The sequence below is a fragment of the Tigriopus californicus genome, chromosome 10 (genome assembly GCF_007210705.1).
Source record: "Tigriopus californicus strain San Diego chromosome 10, Tcal_SD_v2.1, whole genome shotgun sequence".
Lineage (NCBI taxonomy): Eukaryota > Metazoa > Arthropoda > Copepoda > Harpacticoida > Harpacticidae > Tigriopus > Tigriopus californicus.
The window spans coordinates 3,482,472-3,500,518 of record NC_081449.1 but is presented as its reverse complement, the minus strand read 5'-3'; the positions used below and the strand labels follow the sequence as shown (position 1 = coordinate 3,500,518).

Sequence of the window (18,047 nt, the reverse complement as noted above, 5' to 3'; positions counted from 1 at the left end):
AATAAACACTTTGATTCACATGGAAAGCAATGAGTACATAGTGAACATAGAAAGTTATTTTTTCGATTGAATGTTCGTTAAGAACATCTTGCTTGGTAATCTTAACTCTTGGGTACTTCTACCACATTCTTCTATCGACACTATGTCACAAGATGGGGTGGGCATATCACATTTTCTTTCGTTTGCAAAACGTACAACTTCACTTGGACTCCTTTTGGTGACGGGATATTGGTAGTCTTGGTAAAGTTATTATTGCAATATCGGTATATAATTACACTAATACTGGGGCAAAATCAATAACAAAAATATTCTTTTTGTAGTGGACAATGAGTTTCATTGTCCGAAAACTCAAAACCTTTTATAACTTCAATCTCATTCTTGAGCCAATTGAAGCGAATGATTTTACGGAATGGCCAGGCCGTTCTACCAAAGAGAAACGGCAGGCTGATAAGGGAAAGTGAAACCATATCACAATTACATTTATGTATGTTGAAATCCTTCCGCACATTCATTCACTTGTATCACAAAAATCGAATTGTTCTATGCGTAATTATTGTTTTTATGGTATTATTCATATCATTATTATTATTTTTTCTTGTGGGAGGTTGCGTTGGGAACCTCCGGTATTTTTCCGGATCAATTCAGGGCTTGCAATGAAGTTGAGAGATTGATCTTCAAGGAACTCTGTGAGGTGGCTGGCGATGGGCTTTCCCTGGTAGGAGTATGGCTGGGAGAAGATCCTTCCGAGCTGAATGACGAAGCCAAATTGTGCAAACTCAAGGACTGTGACAGCTTTGAGTTAAACAAGGACAACCGGGTCACCTAGAATTGACAGATTGATTTGATGAATGTATCTAAGACGAATTAGCATTGGGAGAGAGTCCACAATAAGGGAAAAGCAATGAATTGTTTACCTGTTAAGGCTCCATGACATTTCTTCCTAAGATAGAGCTAGAGAGTAAAGTGTGCCAGCTTGGGAAGCGATACGAGTATGTTTAAGTGCAAAATACGTGGAAAAGATGGCGCCCGTGTCTCTGGTGCCTCTTGGACAGCTCTATATTCTATTGTTTTGGCGGTGCAAAAAGTTTGTACTCCACAATAGGCGTGCAGAGAGGTGTGGGAAGTTGGAAATTGTTGGACTGCTTCGAGTGAGACAAGATACTCAAGAGTGATGAAGAAAATCCAGTGAGCGAATGGCAGGCAAGAGAAAGAATGGAAGTGTTGTTAGTAAAGACATGGTGCCAGACACCTCCTTCACCATACAGGAAATGTCATTCAAAACAAGAAGCACACCAAGTGCCATTCGTTCCATGTACCCGTTCTTATAACCCATATCTACCCATTGCTATTATCTATTTTCGAAAAATCCTCCCTCACCTGTGCCCGTAGACTAGCAATTTTGTCTTGAAGCTCGCGCATCTTATATGATTGGTCCATGGACGTGGCCAAGTCACCCTCTGTTAGCATCTCTTGATTCTAAAGAAAAGAAACACTTTCGTTTAATGGCTTTCCATAAACTTTTTGCATTCAAAACCTACTTTGTATTCCAACGAAGAGATCTTTTGTGTCAGTTCTGCCACGCATTGAGTGTTTTCGGCATCCCTGATCCTCGCCATCATAAGGTCCTCCTTCATCCGACCCTCAAGATCTGCGTACTTCCTCTTGGCCTCCTTAACTTGTTGTTGAAGGGTGCCTTCGATTTCGGCCTTCTTTTCCATGGCCTCTCGTAACCTCGATACTTCATCGCTCTGACGTTTCAGCTGATTGGCGATCACATGGTTCTACAAGGCAACACATCACAAAGATCGAGACTGAGAAATCATTGTAACCAAGACAAGTTGAATCGCATATTGGATCTCACCTGTGTCTCGAGTTCCATCACTTTGAGTTTCTGCTCTTTGAGGTCAGCCTGTCCCTCGACCTCGCTCATTCTAGAGGTCAAGAGCTCCTCCTCCAGTTTGGCGGCCTCGGCAGCCTTACCTCCTTCAAGCAAAGAGCCAAGCAGCTTCTTAGGGGTACTCGGGGCGGCCATGACACCGAGAGAGTCGCCATTTGCTTCACCATCGGCGCGTTTGATGTGTTTCTGCCACATGGCACTCAGTTCAGACACTTTACAACGGAGCTCCTTCAGGGCTAAATTGGCCTCGGCCTCCCTCAACTTGGCTGCGGCAAGCTCCTCTTGTAGACTAGCCACGTCGTTCTCGGGTACGGCGTCCCGCATCTTCTTCATGTCTGCCTCCAAATCTGCGACCTTTTGGTGAAGGTCTCTGATTTTTTCCTCGTTCTCGGCCTCTCGCAATCTCTCTTTAATGAGTTCGTCTTGGAGGCAATGGATCATCTCTTCTTTTTGTTTGATGACCTCCGACTTCAAGGAGATGTCTTCTTTCGAGCTGAGCTTCTCTGGATCCTCGATGATGGCGGAGAGCTTCCTGATTCGGTCTTTAGCTTCATCCAATTGGCTATTGGTATCCAAATCATGTTGTTTAACCGCAGCTAGCTCTCGCTTGATGGCAAAAGTGCTCTCTTCGACCTCGGCGCGAGTGACTTGGCCTTGAATAAGCCGATCTGCCAAGTTGCTGGACTCTTGCTCCAAGAGATCCACTCTCTGCCTTAAAAGTCTGTTTTCGGTCCGGAGTCTCTGCAAGAATCATTGAATAGACGCGTGGTCATGAGCTGATTCTGTTTGGAAATGATATCGCTGCTTCTTCGTATGAAATCATTCATGTATGAGAAGAAGTACGTTCAGTATAAAGACTGTCCGCTTTTGTGACTGTAGCCCATGAAAACTTTTCTTTCGGGCGTCCGCGTCGCTCTTTTCATCATTTTTCGGAAAGTTGGAAAGCCCAGCAAAGAAAAACTTCCCGGATGAACAAGTTCCGTTGAAGTTTACTTTACATAGTCTTTGCAGCTACTAGTGAGGCTGTAATTTCATATCCCGATGAAATTATCTAACTTTCTCTCAATTTCCTTCCGACCTCGACAACTTTGATCAAGCAATCAGGGTCCAGGAGCCTTACTTGACAAAGCGACAAAGACAAAATGGTCTCCTTTCCCTTTTTGAGCACTCACCCTCAGTTCGATTTCGTCTTCTTTCTCCTTGGTCTTCATGGTAGTGTATTCCTTCTCCAATTTTTTCATCTTCTTCTGATTGATCTTCAGGCTAAAGGCCAAGTTGAACACAGTCTCCGGATCTGTCTCAAACTTGGTTGGCATATCACGTTGAAAATACTAAAAGGAAGGGAAAAAAACCTTCACTGATGGTCGGTTCCAAAATGTTGAAGCAAAATTATCTTCTTTCCAGAGAGGGATGAAGAGAGCAAAAACGAATGGACCCAAAAAACTAATAATTGGGGAATAGATGCTTGTTTCACAAAACGTGTTTTGGAAACGAGCTGAAGCCTAGACTTAATATCATATAAGAAAACACCGTCCGTTAATTGTTTAACTAAGCCAACCAATTAAAAGTTCAGAACGTAAACAAAGGATGTTAAGGTCCACTTTCATTGTCTATTGACTATTGTCTGTTAGGTTGGACCGAAGAAGCCTTAGTTGTGCCCATTTATGATTGGATGTTCTGTTGGGCTTGGAGGGCTGTGACAAATTTTAAGAGAGCCAAAGTGAGAATGACATTCCCCAGAGGAAAGAGAGAAATGAAGTTCATGCAAAAAACGAGGCCAACACGGACGGAGATGGGAGGGAACACAGTTGAAAATGGCCTAAAAATGGCTCCATTGAACAAGGTCATAAACTCGGATGGGAACAATGGGTGGTTGACTCCGAGCAGTCGCGGCCAGAGAAATGAGTCTCGAATTGAAATTATCATTTCAAAGGAGGAAAAATGACTCAAGGCAAATGGGTTCTAATTTGTCCCTCTTCCCAGGACCCTTCCTTACCCTGATAACTCCTTCCATGTCTTGGACTAAGAGCTCACTTCGTCCAATAAGAAGCAGGGCCAAAGCTAATCGGAATATCACTTCGATTCCATCGGCCAGAAAGCAATCCATTATTCTGTAGGAATGAAAAAAAAACTAAGTTAAGAAACGAGTCTTCCACCCAGGGTAACGCCCATAACTCTGGAAGGGCATTTGATTTATGCCTCACCTGCAGGCCAATGCGATAGGTACTGATGTAGAGAAAATGGTCAAGAACCAAGAGCTGGCGTAGAGATTGGTGTGAATTGACTGGGATTGAAAATGGGCGTACAGATCTGGAATGTGTTCTTGCACCAAAACTTCCAATTGGTACATGCAAAGTCCCAACTCGGCCATGGACGGCTTGAACATCTCCCGCATTCGGTATTCTTGCATCAGTTTGACCAGCACACAAAAAGCCTCTTCCTCCGGCATCTGCCATGGATCCAATAGATGAAAAGTAGACACAATGCCTACTTACTACTAAAAACAAATCTCCCACAGTACCTGCATAAGCAGAAGTCCAACGATGAATGCAGAGCCCTGGCAATAGCCGACCTCTCGGTCATGTATTGAATAGGCCTTCATGACGTTAAACAAAGCCTCTTGACCGACCCCGTCTTTCTTCTTAAAGAACTCGTGTTCCGGATATGTTCGGGCGATATCGCGACGGATGACTTTCTCATGAGCGGACTGTGTCTTCATGTACTCAGCGTACCTGGGTTTGTCGGCGGACTCGTGAGCTCCGCACAATAACGGCCAGGCCACACCTCGGAAATGGTGGGGAATCCCACGTCGGACGAGTTCCTGTGAGCGGAAGATGGTTTTGATTAGGTGTCGGATCCAATTGGAGAAGTCCCATCCAATTTGTTTACCTTCACATGAGGCAACTTTCGCTTGGCAGCGGAATCCCATTCATTGATGATTTTTCCCCAGAGCGTCCAAAGGTCCTCTTCTGTACTCTCTTCACGCTCAGGAAAGCTACTTCCCGAAGTCACCGATATCTGAGAAGCATCCGAGTTCCGTCTGGAATGGCCACTTTGAAGAGAGTTCAAGGACTTGGCATCCGTTTCAATCAGTCTGAAAAAGATAAAAGATTTGAGAGAAATCGATTGAAGGAAAGTCTATGCACAATTTTGTTTCACATAAAATTCGATTGTTCAAATGTCTTAGGAGTTTTTGTAAATGAATAGGGTAAAAGGTAATAATGGGTGAAAATATGGACGTTTAGAAATATCAACTTATGTCCATCTTGCATTTGAGTTCGTCCTCGTCAACTGAAATTATTAACTTACTCCCATCTTTAATGGCTAAGAAATTTCCCCCTTTTAAAAAGAAAAAAAAAAGGTTATTAAATCAGTCAGCTTTATGCTTAAGTGGCAGTATTTCGAAGCCAGCTTATTTCGCATTAGTCTAGGAATGCCAAACGGGCAAACGGAAAGTACCAGTAGAAAACTACTTCAGAAAGCCTTCTCCACCTTCTCTCGCCTTCCTCAATTTCAGGTCCAGCCCTACATTTTCCCCTTGCTCTATTTTGATCTGATGGCATCTCTCTTAACGTCAGCCACATGTTTTCAAGGACCATTAGAACGAGGAGACGTGGACTGGCTTGGTTGGTTGGTTCTCGCCTTTCGCCGTCAAGATATGGAACCTACCCATTTTCGCCCAATTTTGGTGGGCCGTGAGTGGTCGTGTTGGAGTCAAGCTGGATATTGCCATTACTTTGATTCATGGACCAAACAGTGGGAGCAGCTTTGTTGTCATGAGCCTGGAGGGTGGAGGGAGTGGTGGCATCCAAGGTGAGACCCTCATTGGCCTCTGTGTTGGTCAGCCACTTGGCCCAATCACTAAAGTACCCCGAGACGGTCTGCTTCCGACGCTTAAAGAAGCCGGGCTCGCGTTGGCGTCGATGCGACAAAAACTTCCTCTGCAGTTGGACATTCTGAGACTCTTGATAAGGCTCCTCCTCGAGTTCCAAGGGTTGAAGCTCATCAAACAGCTCGCAGATCCTTGTGGCTATCGGATCATCGATATATGTGGAACTGGGTGAGGGCAAGACCAACAAACCAAGAGGGGAACGGGAAGGAGAAGGAGGCCACGAGCAGCCAGACTCGTTAGGGGTTTCAGACAAAATCACATTTGTTCCATTTTCTCGCCATTCCCCCATAGCCTCGGCGGATGTATCCAACTTTTTCCTCAAGTCGAGGTCCCTGTCCGGTAGTTCCGACCTTTCATGATTGGGATTGGCATTCGGAAGGGTGGCCCTGATTCCTTCTTTACTGCTATTGCTTGACCCGTACAACACCGAGATCCCATCTTGAAAGAGACGACTCAATCGATTCTGGCGGTGATTTTCCGAGGAGCAACTCTCCTCGGTCTCTCCATTAGGAGCATCGGCTGCTGCCCATCGGTGGGTCTTCTTCCTTCGCAGGACAACGGATCCATTCTCGTTTGATTCATTTTCAGAAGGGTTCTTTTCAATCTTTGGCACATGTTGACCTCCATCCTCAAGGTCGTGAGGGGCAAGGCGTTCAACCCGCTGAGTGGGACGACTCCTTGTGGAAAGAAACCAGTTGGGATCATCGTCCTCGTCCTCATCCTCGTCATTGCCTTTGTGGCCCTCGTCAGAGAGGCCGTTAGTGAAGGAGGTGTTGCCTTCGTCCTTCTCGAATGTATGATTCGGAACGTGACTTGAATCATCGATGAAAGAATTGGGAGGCGAAGGAGAGAAATCCCTGATATCAGGCGCAATCTGATAATAGTTCATGGTTCCGGGCCCAATGCACCTCTGGCAGAATTATGCAGATATCCTATCCCAAGAGACGGCGCGTCATGATTGATACCTTCGTATTTTTGTCATATCCGAACTGCATTATTGCAACTCCATCCAATGAAGTGGGAGCATTGGTAGTCTTTCATCGCCTTTGTATCTTTAGAAGCTCGCGCATGAGTTCTGGGAGGCTCAATGATTTCATTTTTAACGATCGCATTGTTTTCACTGCAAAGCGAAATCCAGAAATCCACGGTCTCAATTCAATTTGGGAGAACACACATTGAGGGCCGATATTCGATCCTAATGGACCATGTGAGTGTCTCATTCATATGAGGTAGCCTTGAAGTTTTTCGAAGAGTCTCATATATTCTCTCAATCCCAACGCTATAAAAGATTACCCACAGAGTGCTTGCGAAAATATTTTTGTTTCTCTCGCTTCTTTTGCGAAAGCGGAAAGGGGAGAAAATTACGGAACATTCTTGCAGAAAAGCCGAATAAGGAAGGGTGAAGGTGGAAAATCTTATCAAGATATGTTTTTTTTTCTTTTGACAGCTGGACTGGAGTTTTGACTTCATTTATCAGACACAATGGTAAGCTTTCTATTCTCTGGAGACGAGTATCAAAGTTAGCTTTACCATTAATAAATGAAAGTGGGTATTTGTTTACACAGACAATGTTTATATATGTCCAACCCAAAGAGGTCTTCTTGTGATGAGCTTTCAGAGTAATGTTCCATCTTTTATTAAGGATCTCTAAGTGGAACAACGTTGAGGAAACGAGGTTAGGTCTTGAGAAGGAGGGGAGGAAAAGCGATTAAAGCGATCTAAATCCGAAATGGATGATGACCTGAATCCTATTCTTCTTTGACCATGCTCCTCCTTCTAAGCTTGCTGGGTGAGGCCAGAAGTAGGGAGAGCAAAAACTCTAAAACTCGGACCGAGAGGCCGAGGAAAAATAATTATCACGCCCTTTACTTAAGCATTAATCATCAGCTATCGCCCAAGTTTTCGTCCTCCTAATCTTTCGTCTAAGAAGTGAAACAGGTGCAAATCCTATAAAGTTCGGCATGTACGAGAGTACTGCCGCTCTCTTCACTGAACCTGAGCAAACTCTATGGAACAAACCGGACATTTCCCTTAAGACCACAAATGGGAAAGTGAGCAAAAAGCAAGGGCCAATCTTGAACACATATCCAAGGACAACGAAAATGAGGCTGCTCATTCATTGTATTTTAGCCCAAAGCTCGTCAAGTTTTTTTGGCCTTCAGTGTTTAGAAATGTTCCCCCTTGCTCGAAAATTTTAAAAGTCATTTGTCGAGCAGCGTCTGCGTAAAATTTCACAACATGCGGAACATCAGGACGCAGTGGAACTTAATGGTGTCGTTCTGCTCAGAAAACGAGATTAAATCAGGATGGCAGGACATTGCGCTGAATGCATCTACGAAATTGTCTTTCCTCGTGCCGTTTCATTTCGTGCACTTCAAACTTTGAGTCTATCAAATTGCACGTATTACTGTGAACATTTTTTGGCTGAGTCGTTTCCTTTTGGCTTTTACTTTCAGGTGACAATTCTGATTGACTAACAGTCACACACACACACACATTCACTCTTGATGACATAGCACAATACGTTGGTATTACTAAACTTGAGCCTATTGACTTGACTGATTTCGTAATTGCCGGTCCTAGTTTTGAGTTTTGCAACACCTGGAGATCATTGAAACAAGAGATAACAGAAATCATTGGCCATTCATCTTTCTAGGTCCTACAAAATCTCAATCAGGTTTCTCAGACGCTTATGCAAATTGGATGGGTATCAATCATGAGTCACGAGGTTTTCACTTCACGAGTTTGTGGTCTTGGATCACTTTCCTCTAGCACCGCTTCATTGAGAAAGAATGCACTCATTCACGGAACATTAGAACACAAGTCTCCATTTTCTCCATTTTCAATTTGTTTCTCTTCAGCTTTGAGGTCAAAGCCACCAGAATGCAAAAATCTTCCCTCTGGAGTTGGGAAAGAAAAAAGTCAACTAGAACTTTTTCCTGGCTCTTGCAAGTACGAATTCACAGAGACTGAATGAACTAGTGAACAAACCCCCTTCACTGTCAGAGGGTCGGATAAGTTGGACGTACGTACATAGACTTTTATCTCTTGTACTCGGGTGGCGATGAGTGCGGGTGCGTTCTACAGTGTAGCGGTGATGGTGGTGGTGGTGGTGGTGGTGGTGGTGGTAGTCGAAGAAGCAGTGCGGACGTTGTGAATTTGACTTCTTGGTCGCACTGCAATCGTTCGTTCGCTCCTTGGGTGATGTTGTCGAGGACGGACGAGCATGCCTTGGCAATCAGATTTGAACTTAAAGGTAGAAAAGCAGACTCGTCTTTCCCGGCTAGATCGGCCCTTGGATATGTAGCACAAGAAGGGAGGATAGAACTATCCAAATTCGGAGATGAGGAGGGGGGGGGGATCATGGTTGTTGCAGCCTGTTCGAATATCTGCCCGAATCCTCGCTCTTTATCCATGAAATCGTGAGGATGTTTTTCCAGGTGATACCGGGAAACTGCTGGCCGGTTAAAAAGTCAGTATTCGGCATGAAAGTTCATTCACAATGGGATTGAATTTAGACATGGGTTCGGTATGATTGACAGCAAGCATGATTGCGATAGGATGTGAAATGAACCTTGGTGAAAGAGGCCAGATTGAGCTGTTCACGGAGATTTGAAGGGGAGAGAAACGAAAAAGGGGATCAAGATCTGGAGTCAAGCCGGCATCTTCACCTGTTCAGTTAGTTCATCCTAGGTGCGGTGGCTGCCTCAGCTGTGCTGAGAATTCAGAGTACCTGTGGCATGGACCAGAGACGACTGTCGTTAACCACCCATGTAAGAGTTCGGATGAAAAAGGTATTGAGCCTCGGAAGCCATAAATGAGCTCCCAAACAAGGTGTCTGCATAAAGGGAGGACGATTTCTTTTCATCTACGGATCGCTCAGCCCTTGGTTGAGCAAAACCACAAATGTCCACAAAGTATACTAATTTTGGGTTTCGGTGGGTCCACAGGTCAAAAACTTGATTTAGAGGAGCAGAAGGGTTTGTCCATCGTAGTGCACAAATGAGGGCATGAGACACACCTACTTTGTTTGTTCCTGAGCTTGCTCGACTCACCTCGGGTAAATCTCACTTTGAGCTCAAACACGGTCGAATTTCGAATCAATGTGTTGTGGTCTCAAGCATGGTAAGTTTGAAGGTGACACATGGGGACTTATACCTCTGTCATGCTGTCGTCAATGCCGAATAAGGAACTCATTTCGGATGTTGCTCAAAGGTAAAGCTGATCGTGGGTGACTAATGCAAAGAACGCGACTGTCCAATCCCAAAAAAAGGAGATACCCAATCGAGTCATCCATGATCTCACATTTTCATTCCTTCGTTACCGTCAAACTGCAATATTTTTCACCTTAGTTTGTTCCCATGTAAAACCTATCTGATGAGTTGAAGCATCTTATTTTCTGACCTCTGATGTAATTGCTACTGAAATTGAAATGATACTGCTATAAATATACTCTCATTTTTATCATCAGCACCTTTTTGTATACCAATCGTAAATATCGAGATATCGTGCATTACCAAGTTCTCTAGATTTGAGTTCTTTCTTAATTCTCCATCAATAGGAATGCCAGTGACATGAAATCGCATTATAACTTAAACCTATATTTCATGAGCTGCATTCAATTGTTATAACTTTACCAACATTTCAAAAGCAGTTGACCAATGTCTTCAGTTTAATGCTTCTTGACCAAATTGCATTAACGGGCTTTTCATTTCTAAAATGAATAAAGAATCCCTGACTCTCGGAAAGCTGAGCTTCTTAGATCACTTTTTTTGATATACAGAAACGTATATAAATTCCTCAAAACAAGACGAGCTCGGAATGTACAACCCTTGAGTATCAGATCAATTATTACCTGTTCTGCTCTTCGAGTCGCTTCAGAAGCTCGAGTTCAGCAATGGACACTTGTCTTGGGAGGGAATTGTTGTTATTGCACGGCGATGGTATGGGTCCATTCTTAAGCTCAAGACTGTTGGTGGACGGATTCGAGGATAGAGTGCTCGAGTCACTGCCAGAACCTTTGGATTCCTCCTTGGAGACATTGGCGGGATCCAAGCTCTCCTCCTCTGGTAAGGGGATCAGGGGTGATTTCCCACTTGGCGAGGAGCTCGCAAGACCCTCCTCGGACATGGTGGGTTGTTCGTGGGAAATCACGGACTCAACGGACGATTTACGACTCACCGACTCACTAGAAATTTATGAGAGTTACGCCTTGATCAAAAGTACAGGTGCTAACGGTTAACTAAAACATAGCCACTTCATATTCATTCATACCTGCCGTCTGTGGAGTGTTGATCGTCATCCAGCTTAGTTTGGAGCGTCATGGAGGTCAGTTTTGGGTATGCCACCACACTACACTCGAGCTGAGCCAGCCATGAAGTATTCCTATTCAAAGGAGATCGACCATGGCATCCAAGTTTTCGTTGGCGATATTTCTTATTCAATCCCCCGTAGTCCTCGGTGTTGGGAAAGGGTTCTTCGTCACTGCTACTGCAACTATTCGAACCGGAAAATCCACTGCTCGAGCTGCCAGAGCTGCTCACCCAAGAACCGGTTGAACAGCTGCTACTCGTGCTCAGACGCTCGGGTCTATAAGTGACAGTTGGATTTTCGCCTCTGGAAGAGAAAGAAGAACAAAAATAGTGGTGAAAATGGGCTTGAAAGGGTTCATTTCCGTGTGCCGTCGGGTAAGTGGAATGTGGAAATCTGAAGGATTCAATGAGATATGGCTCCATGCTGAATGGGGTCACCAAGCGTAACAGGTCTGCGGTAATGCTGAAGGTGGGTGAAGAAAGCCTTGAAGGGGTTCCTAACTGGGGTCCAAGCGTCTCGAAAAGCTCTTCTACGTAGACCTTTCATTGAACGCCGAGGTCTTGAGAGCTTCGAGGATGGAAGCGTCTTTTGTCTTAAAGCAAGACGGAGATGGAGAATAGTCGCTTCAACTTGATGCGTACCAAATCCTGACAGAAGAGCACATCTCGTTCGATGCTCTCGGGGATTTCACTAAAGTGCCATTGATGTAAGTTATCCTCAACTTGTGTTGTCAGATTCCATCAAGGAATCTCATTAATTCACGCTTGAAACGGATCCTTTGATCTCCACCAGCCACTTGGGCCAAATGCTTAAAATGCCGCTCCTGTCCCCAAATTGGTCTTAACATTAGATTCCTGTTGGATGCTGTCGGATACCTAATTAAAAGGTCTGGAGGGGGAGGAGGAATTTAATTGAACCAAATAATCCTCATGCTTCTAGAAAAGTTGCCGAAATAACTTCTGCTTCAAGCCCAGAGCGTACGACAACGTTGGTTTCTTTGAATGTGTGGTAAACCCCATGCCAAACTTTTCCCGTCTAGTGACAACAAAGTTGCAGATAATCATGCTCTTTTGCCATTTCTGGCTGGAAATTCCAGCCCATTTTGGAAGGCCAGGGTACCTCGCTTGTGCCATAACCCCATTGTCGACCCTCATACAGGAAAGTGTGAATTGGACTCCCATCTTGCTGAAGAGACGAAGAGGAACCATACCACCACATGCCACCACTGAAGACCTCGAACCAACACGAAGAACCCCTCGTCCCTCCTGCATGAATTGAGGTTAACAGCCGTTTTCAACGTATGAAGGGAACTTTTCCCAAGGATGTTGTTTAGAGAACCCCCGAATTCATTTTCAAAGATGCACTTTCCACCCTACTCTTCTCCGTTCTCCACACTACAACCGGGCTTGCATGTCAAGTTTTCCAGCACTTGGGCAAATTGTGCCTACTTTGTGCAATTTGAAACCACTGAGCTAAATTTGAGAACTTGAGTGGAATTGGTCCAATGTATGGATGGATGTTGATCCAATGGAAAGCGACTGTGGAACTCTTTGGGTTCCGTGTGTGCAACACGCGCACGTCTATCCTTGTCCATGGTTAATCTGAAACTCGTATAGTATTCCTGGATGCGGCAAGGACATTGAAGCACCACTTGAATATGCTGTTTTGGGGTCTGCTATTTTGCTATTTCTCGAACCCCAACCAACGATTTTCGAGACATTTCTCTTGAGTTTGCTCCCCCCAAAAAATTGGAAAAAAAGGAACAATGGAATCCAAACAGTGGCTGTCGATGTTGTGAAAGGCTTGCTTCCTAATGAGATTTCTTTCTCACTCTGTCAAAGAAGAAGTAGCTCACTGCAATTTTAACACCCTCGTCCGGGTGGTGTGACAATGCAACAACTAGTCACGAATCTTGTCACGGATTGAGATTATCCTCATCTGTCATAGCTGAAACTGGGAAACATCTTGGTCCGGCTTTCCCGTGGACAAAATCAACAACGTCGACAAGTGTGCTCGGGGATGCATTGATGGAAGTCGAAAGTTATGTCATTTCCTAGAGATTTCGTGCCTTTGCATCTCGGCAAATAATTACGTTATCCCTCTCGTCGCCATCCAAAGAGCATGGGACCGACATAATGATAACTTTGAGATTTGAAGCTGGGAAAGTTCCGCGGCTTTATGGAACAAAAGCATACTTTCATCCAACTTGGATTGGCTCATTTTCCATATCTCGTTGGAACACAATGTCTAGTGGACTTTGCTTTCAAGAACCTTCTGGTGGCATCCAAATGGGCTCTTTTACTCCACGTCCTCATGGTTTAATAGTAATTCCGCTCAATTATTTGCTGAAATTATGTACAAAATTGACGATTGTTGCTGCCAACGCCAGATGAAAAAAAACAACGATGGAAGCAGTCGAGTGAATGGCCTGTAATAATATTTGAACACTGTCCACTTACAGCAGCTAGATTCTAAATCTATCATCAGCTCTCGAGGTTTCATAAGATCTACAGTACAAAGTTATTGTACTCCTCAAAATATCGCTACATGAACTTGGCAATTGATGAGCAATTGACATTTAACAACGCGACTCGCATCTCTAGGAGATGACCCCAAAGAAACTTCAAAAGAACTCGAATGAAGGGGATTCAAATAAGGCCCAGCGTTATAGTATTCTTCTTGCCTGAATATATTCCCCGCACTCAGGGGAACCAGATAAGAGGCAACCATGTCTAAGCCCTAGTCTCGCAATAGCGGGCAATTTAATCTCGAGTGTCTTCAGACGACACCATATTGGGATAGAGCTGTCTATTCGCGACATAGGGAATGAAGGAGTGCCAAATTCTAGCTCAATTTAACCAATTCTTCCACTTTATCTGAGACTGTCCCAGTTCCCTCAATATCTGTGTGAAGCGTAAGTGATGACGAGAAAAGTCGGTGTACGTGTGCCTCATATCGCACTCTGTTTTGACACAAATTCAATTTCGAGCTCTCTGGTGGAACAGATTGGACCAAAACCACCTCGAACGGCCAAATTTTGCGGTGATGTAAGGCGAGGTTTTTTATGGCAAACCCAGGGGGAAAAAAGAGTGAACAATCCTCCTCTGTCGTTGCCGAGTTTCGTTCCAGAATGAGAGCAAACGCATGTGGGGAACAAAAAGGACCCGTCTTAGCAGCCCTTTATTTCTACTTCCAGAGGCAGAAAATGAGTATGCGGCAAAAACGTGACAACCTCCCACGGTGGTCAACCCAACAACGAGGTTCAGATCTGGATCGAGGCCTTTATTACCGACGTCCGTACCACCACTCGAGATCACCTCGAGATGTTCCATTCACCGAAAAAGTCTGTCGTAAGAGGAGTGAATGCTTGATTGAACAAATCTATCAACTGAGAGGGGATCGTGGCAGTTCTTTTTCATCGCTGGAAAGGTAGAAAAAGACCTTGAAGTTGTCCAAGGTAATCCGTTTTGGACACTTGGAATCCTTATTTATTGGCTCATTGGAGCTTTCATCTCGTGCGCGTTCCGCCGGAGCAAAAACTGGAAATGCGTCACACCACGGAAGTGCTTTTTGGTCCTGGCTGTCAAATGTATTTTATAGAAATGCTGCATGCAGGTTGAAGGCAGACATCCAACAACCTCTTTCGAAGCAAATGGATTTGGCAAAAACACTAAGCGGAAATCATGCCTGAAGAGGGCATCAAAGTTGGAACCAGAGAGCTCTCTCTCTCTCTCTCTCTCTCTCTCTGTCAAGTGAGCTTGCCCCATATCTTCCTCGTCAAGAAGGGCATACGTGGATTGGCCCAATTTTCCCAATCTGCACTTGGCCAAAAGATATTTTCTGGTTCAGTGTCTCTAAAATCGATTACGAGAGATATAGCGAGCTATCCCTTTGGGCATGCCGGAACAAGTAGGCTTCATTGATCTCCACACAAATCCATTCTACCCAAGGAAATATTCCTTGGATCTTCGTTGTTCCTAGCACAGCACCCTCGATTGAGGTGGAAAGGAACTTTCATCCAACATTTTGCCCTCAAGGATGAATGATTCTTGGAGGGATAAAAGTAAATCGTAAGCCAACCCACTGAAGGGAGAGAGAACAAAGTTCGAAGTGTTGGGCGAGTTCCCGGAATACCAATACTCGTATCCCTTTGAGGCAGCCAAAAAAGTTCGTTAAATACTCTACTCATACGTAAAAAGGAGTTGGCCAACATCAAAGGGATGTCAGTGGCAAAAGTGTATTCATGGAAAATGATGATCATCATAGAGAACAATTGAAAACGTGACGAGGAAAAGCAAATTGCCCGAGTTTTCACGAGCCTCAATCTTGAGTGATATTGTTGGAGACGAGCCCAATCAACCCCAAGAGCTTCGTCTTCCCCTCTCCTTTTCCCACGTACGTGGGCTTCTTTGAAACCTACTTTATTAAACAAAAGTCGTCGTCGTCGTCTTCTTCTTTGAGTAGCTTGGTTACGGAAGTCTTCAGAATTTTGGGGGCCCTAAAGTTTGCACGGTTTCCATCTTCGCAAAGACAAGCTCAAGCAACGAGCAAACAAGACTTCCTGGAGTTTCTAAGCTCATTCAAAAGAACCCCAAAGGCACCTCCTACATGCTTGAAAATCAGAGAAATTCGCCTTGGAACACCTTGGCAGAGGGAGGAGTCTGCAATATGCTTTGTGCAACAGACCATTCACGAATGGCATCATAGCTCTGGTTTCCACCGAAGAAGGAACAAGTCAAGGTTTTGACTTGGCTTGCTTTTTTTGGAAGTGAATTTAAGCTCCAAGAAGGCTTTGATCCGATGCTCAAATGACCTTGGAAAAGACGGATGACTGGCCGCTCTGAATGCTGCCCAGAAAAACGGCGTGACAGTTTGGACCATAAATTCTTAGAACAGTTGGAACAACTTGATGGCCACATTAGAGTGGATCAGAGAGGCCTGGAGCTCTGGAACCATGCCATCCCCTCAATAAGGTCTCTCTTTTCATAGCTTTTTTTTTTGCTTTTCTAAAGGGGTATCAAAATTCCACATAACGAGGGTCTACTTACTAGTCTGTTGAAAACTTTAGTATCTTTTTTGGAACCTCTCCAAGTTATTCAGTGTTTCTCTTTGGGAAGAAAGATTTATTTTCTATTCATAAGAGAGCTGACTGTCCTTTGGGATGCAGCTTCCTCAGTTTCCTGAAAAAGATATTCTTTCCCCTTTTGTTACGGATTAATGTTCGTTTGGTGCATATGAAGGAATGATAAAATCTTTGAAATGAGTGTTTTTGTTTTTCGGCCACCCTGAACTAGGAAACTTGTTATTCAAGGCTAGGATATTACTCACGCCAGATTGTCGCGTACGGTACTTCAATCCCTCTTGTCCATTCCAAGTATGGTCTGAAAATTTATGAAGGCCCCTCCTGAGAAAAAGCATTTCAGTCCTGAATGTCATTCGGCTCAAATCCCACCTCGACGCTTTTGAAGGGAATTCACGATTTTTGTTAAACCTCGTTTTCCAACCCATATTTCTGAGGAGCTTTAAACGGCCACGGTCATCCACTCTATTTTGCATGAGTGGCTAGAAATCTCTTCTCCACATTTATAGGCCTTTATAGGGCCGTCAAGGGACTCATGACTTTCATTTCAGGCTCAAATCCGGCTCTCAAGAACTCCAAGGACGACAGAGAGGATGCCATTTGGGCTTTCGTTATGTTGTTTCGAGGTGCTGGGAATTGGGAAGTCTTTCAGTCCCTTTCTTACCCTAGATATATGAAGTTTGGCAAAGAAACGAATCAGGCATTTCATTTTGCCAATGTCTCTTGTCACGTCTCTATGAAAAACTTCATGAAAAAGGATGGTGATGAATACCAAACAAAATGGAGCAAATTAATTACACCACCTTCGTGGTTGACTAATCTTGACTGAATGGAAAACATGGACCCCCCCATAGCCAAATTTTGTCGATAGTCTTTTAAGAGCATTAAGTCTGCCAGATTTTTCGCATTTTGCTAATTCACGACCATTCTTTCCACAGGGATTCATTCTGTATTCAAGCTGTCAGTGTACAAAGGCCACAAAAGGCAAGAGAGAAAAGAAGCGCGTGTCAAACCCGAGAAAAGGCTTGGAACCCAATTGAATGGATTAGATAGTGGAAGCGGGCATTTGGAAGCCAAATCTAATCGTTGTGTCCGTATTACCCACGAGTGGTTCCTCTGCACCACACTTTAAGCTTTCCCCTCACCAACGACTTTGGAACGTATCCTAGTGGGTGCTTTTGGTAGAAATTCCTCCTTGGCAAAACAAGTGCAATGGCATTCCGAGTATGAAGTATTGACTACAAAAGGTAGGGAGTAGTATGGACCATGAGGAACATGGTTTTCTCTGTTATGCGTGTGTCGGCTTTCTCTCCTACCAAAGAGCAAATAATGGAACCACAGAAGAGGTTTGTACATGCACCGTGTAGGGGTTGAAAATAATCTAACGAGCATAAACACACTCGAGTTTTTGTCTCCAATTTGGACCACGTCGGATAAAAAGCGGACCCCAAAAAGTTATTTGGTACGAGTAGACGAGAGACGGCAAACAAATAATAGCTCTCCACTCCATCTCCACAAAAAACTGTTGGTGTACGACCGGTGTGCAATGAAGAGAAGAGGACATTTTGTAACTTGTTCTTTACCCTTGCTTTACTTGTATGATCCACAGTCTTTAAAATGTCTGGTAAAATTTAGTCTTGGTGTGTCTCTCCCCAGGTCAAAACCATAGCCAACTGAACTTGCAATCCAACCAAACAAGTCAAAGGTCAACCGGTCGTTCACTATTGCCAAAAGGAGGCCATTGCTCCTCAGCTCTGCAACGTTCTCTTGGGTGTTGTAGAACGAGGTTTGTCATTTTGAGATTGTAAATAAAGGTTCCAATAATTCAAAGAAGCCTGTCTAGCTCGGCTGACGTTCCCTTGGAG

At 44.2% G+C, this 18,047-nt stretch overlaps 1 protein-coding gene across 5 annotated transcripts in view; it reads right to left on the bottom strand.

Moving 5' to 3' along the window:
- Positions 1-18,047, bottom strand: part of LOC131888822 (ecotropic viral integration site 5 ortholog-like) — a 43,104-nt gene continuing 25,057 nt past the window's right edge. The window contains exons 4-14 of one of the 5 annotated variants that reach the window (XM_059237759.1): positions 11,064-11,405; positions 10,645-10,977; positions 4,787-4,991; positions 4,419-4,718; positions 4,102-4,346; positions 3,894-4,008; positions 3,070-3,228; positions 1,862-2,638; positions 1,539-1,781; positions 1,378-1,476; positions 1-822 (exon numbers count right to left, since the gene is read on the bottom strand). In XM_059237759.1, coding sequence (XP_059093742.1) covers positions 637-822; positions 1,378-1,476; positions 1,539-1,781; positions 1,862-2,638; positions 3,070-3,228; positions 3,894-4,008; positions 4,102-4,346; positions 4,419-4,718; positions 4,787-4,991; positions 10,645-10,977; positions 11,064-11,405 — 3,004 coding nt within the window. In that variant the 3' untranslated portion in view covers positions 1-636. Of the gene's footprint in view, positions 823-914; positions 1,143-1,377; positions 1,477-1,538; positions 1,782-1,861; positions 2,639-3,069; positions 3,229-3,893; positions 4,009-4,101; positions 4,347-4,418; positions 4,719-4,786; positions 4,992-5,566; positions 6,792-8,525; positions 8,778-10,644; positions 11,001-11,063; positions 11,406-18,047 lie in introns of those variants that run through there. The other 4 variants (XM_059237760.1, XM_059237758.1, XR_009374158.1 and 1 more) reach the window with 4 other exon arrangements.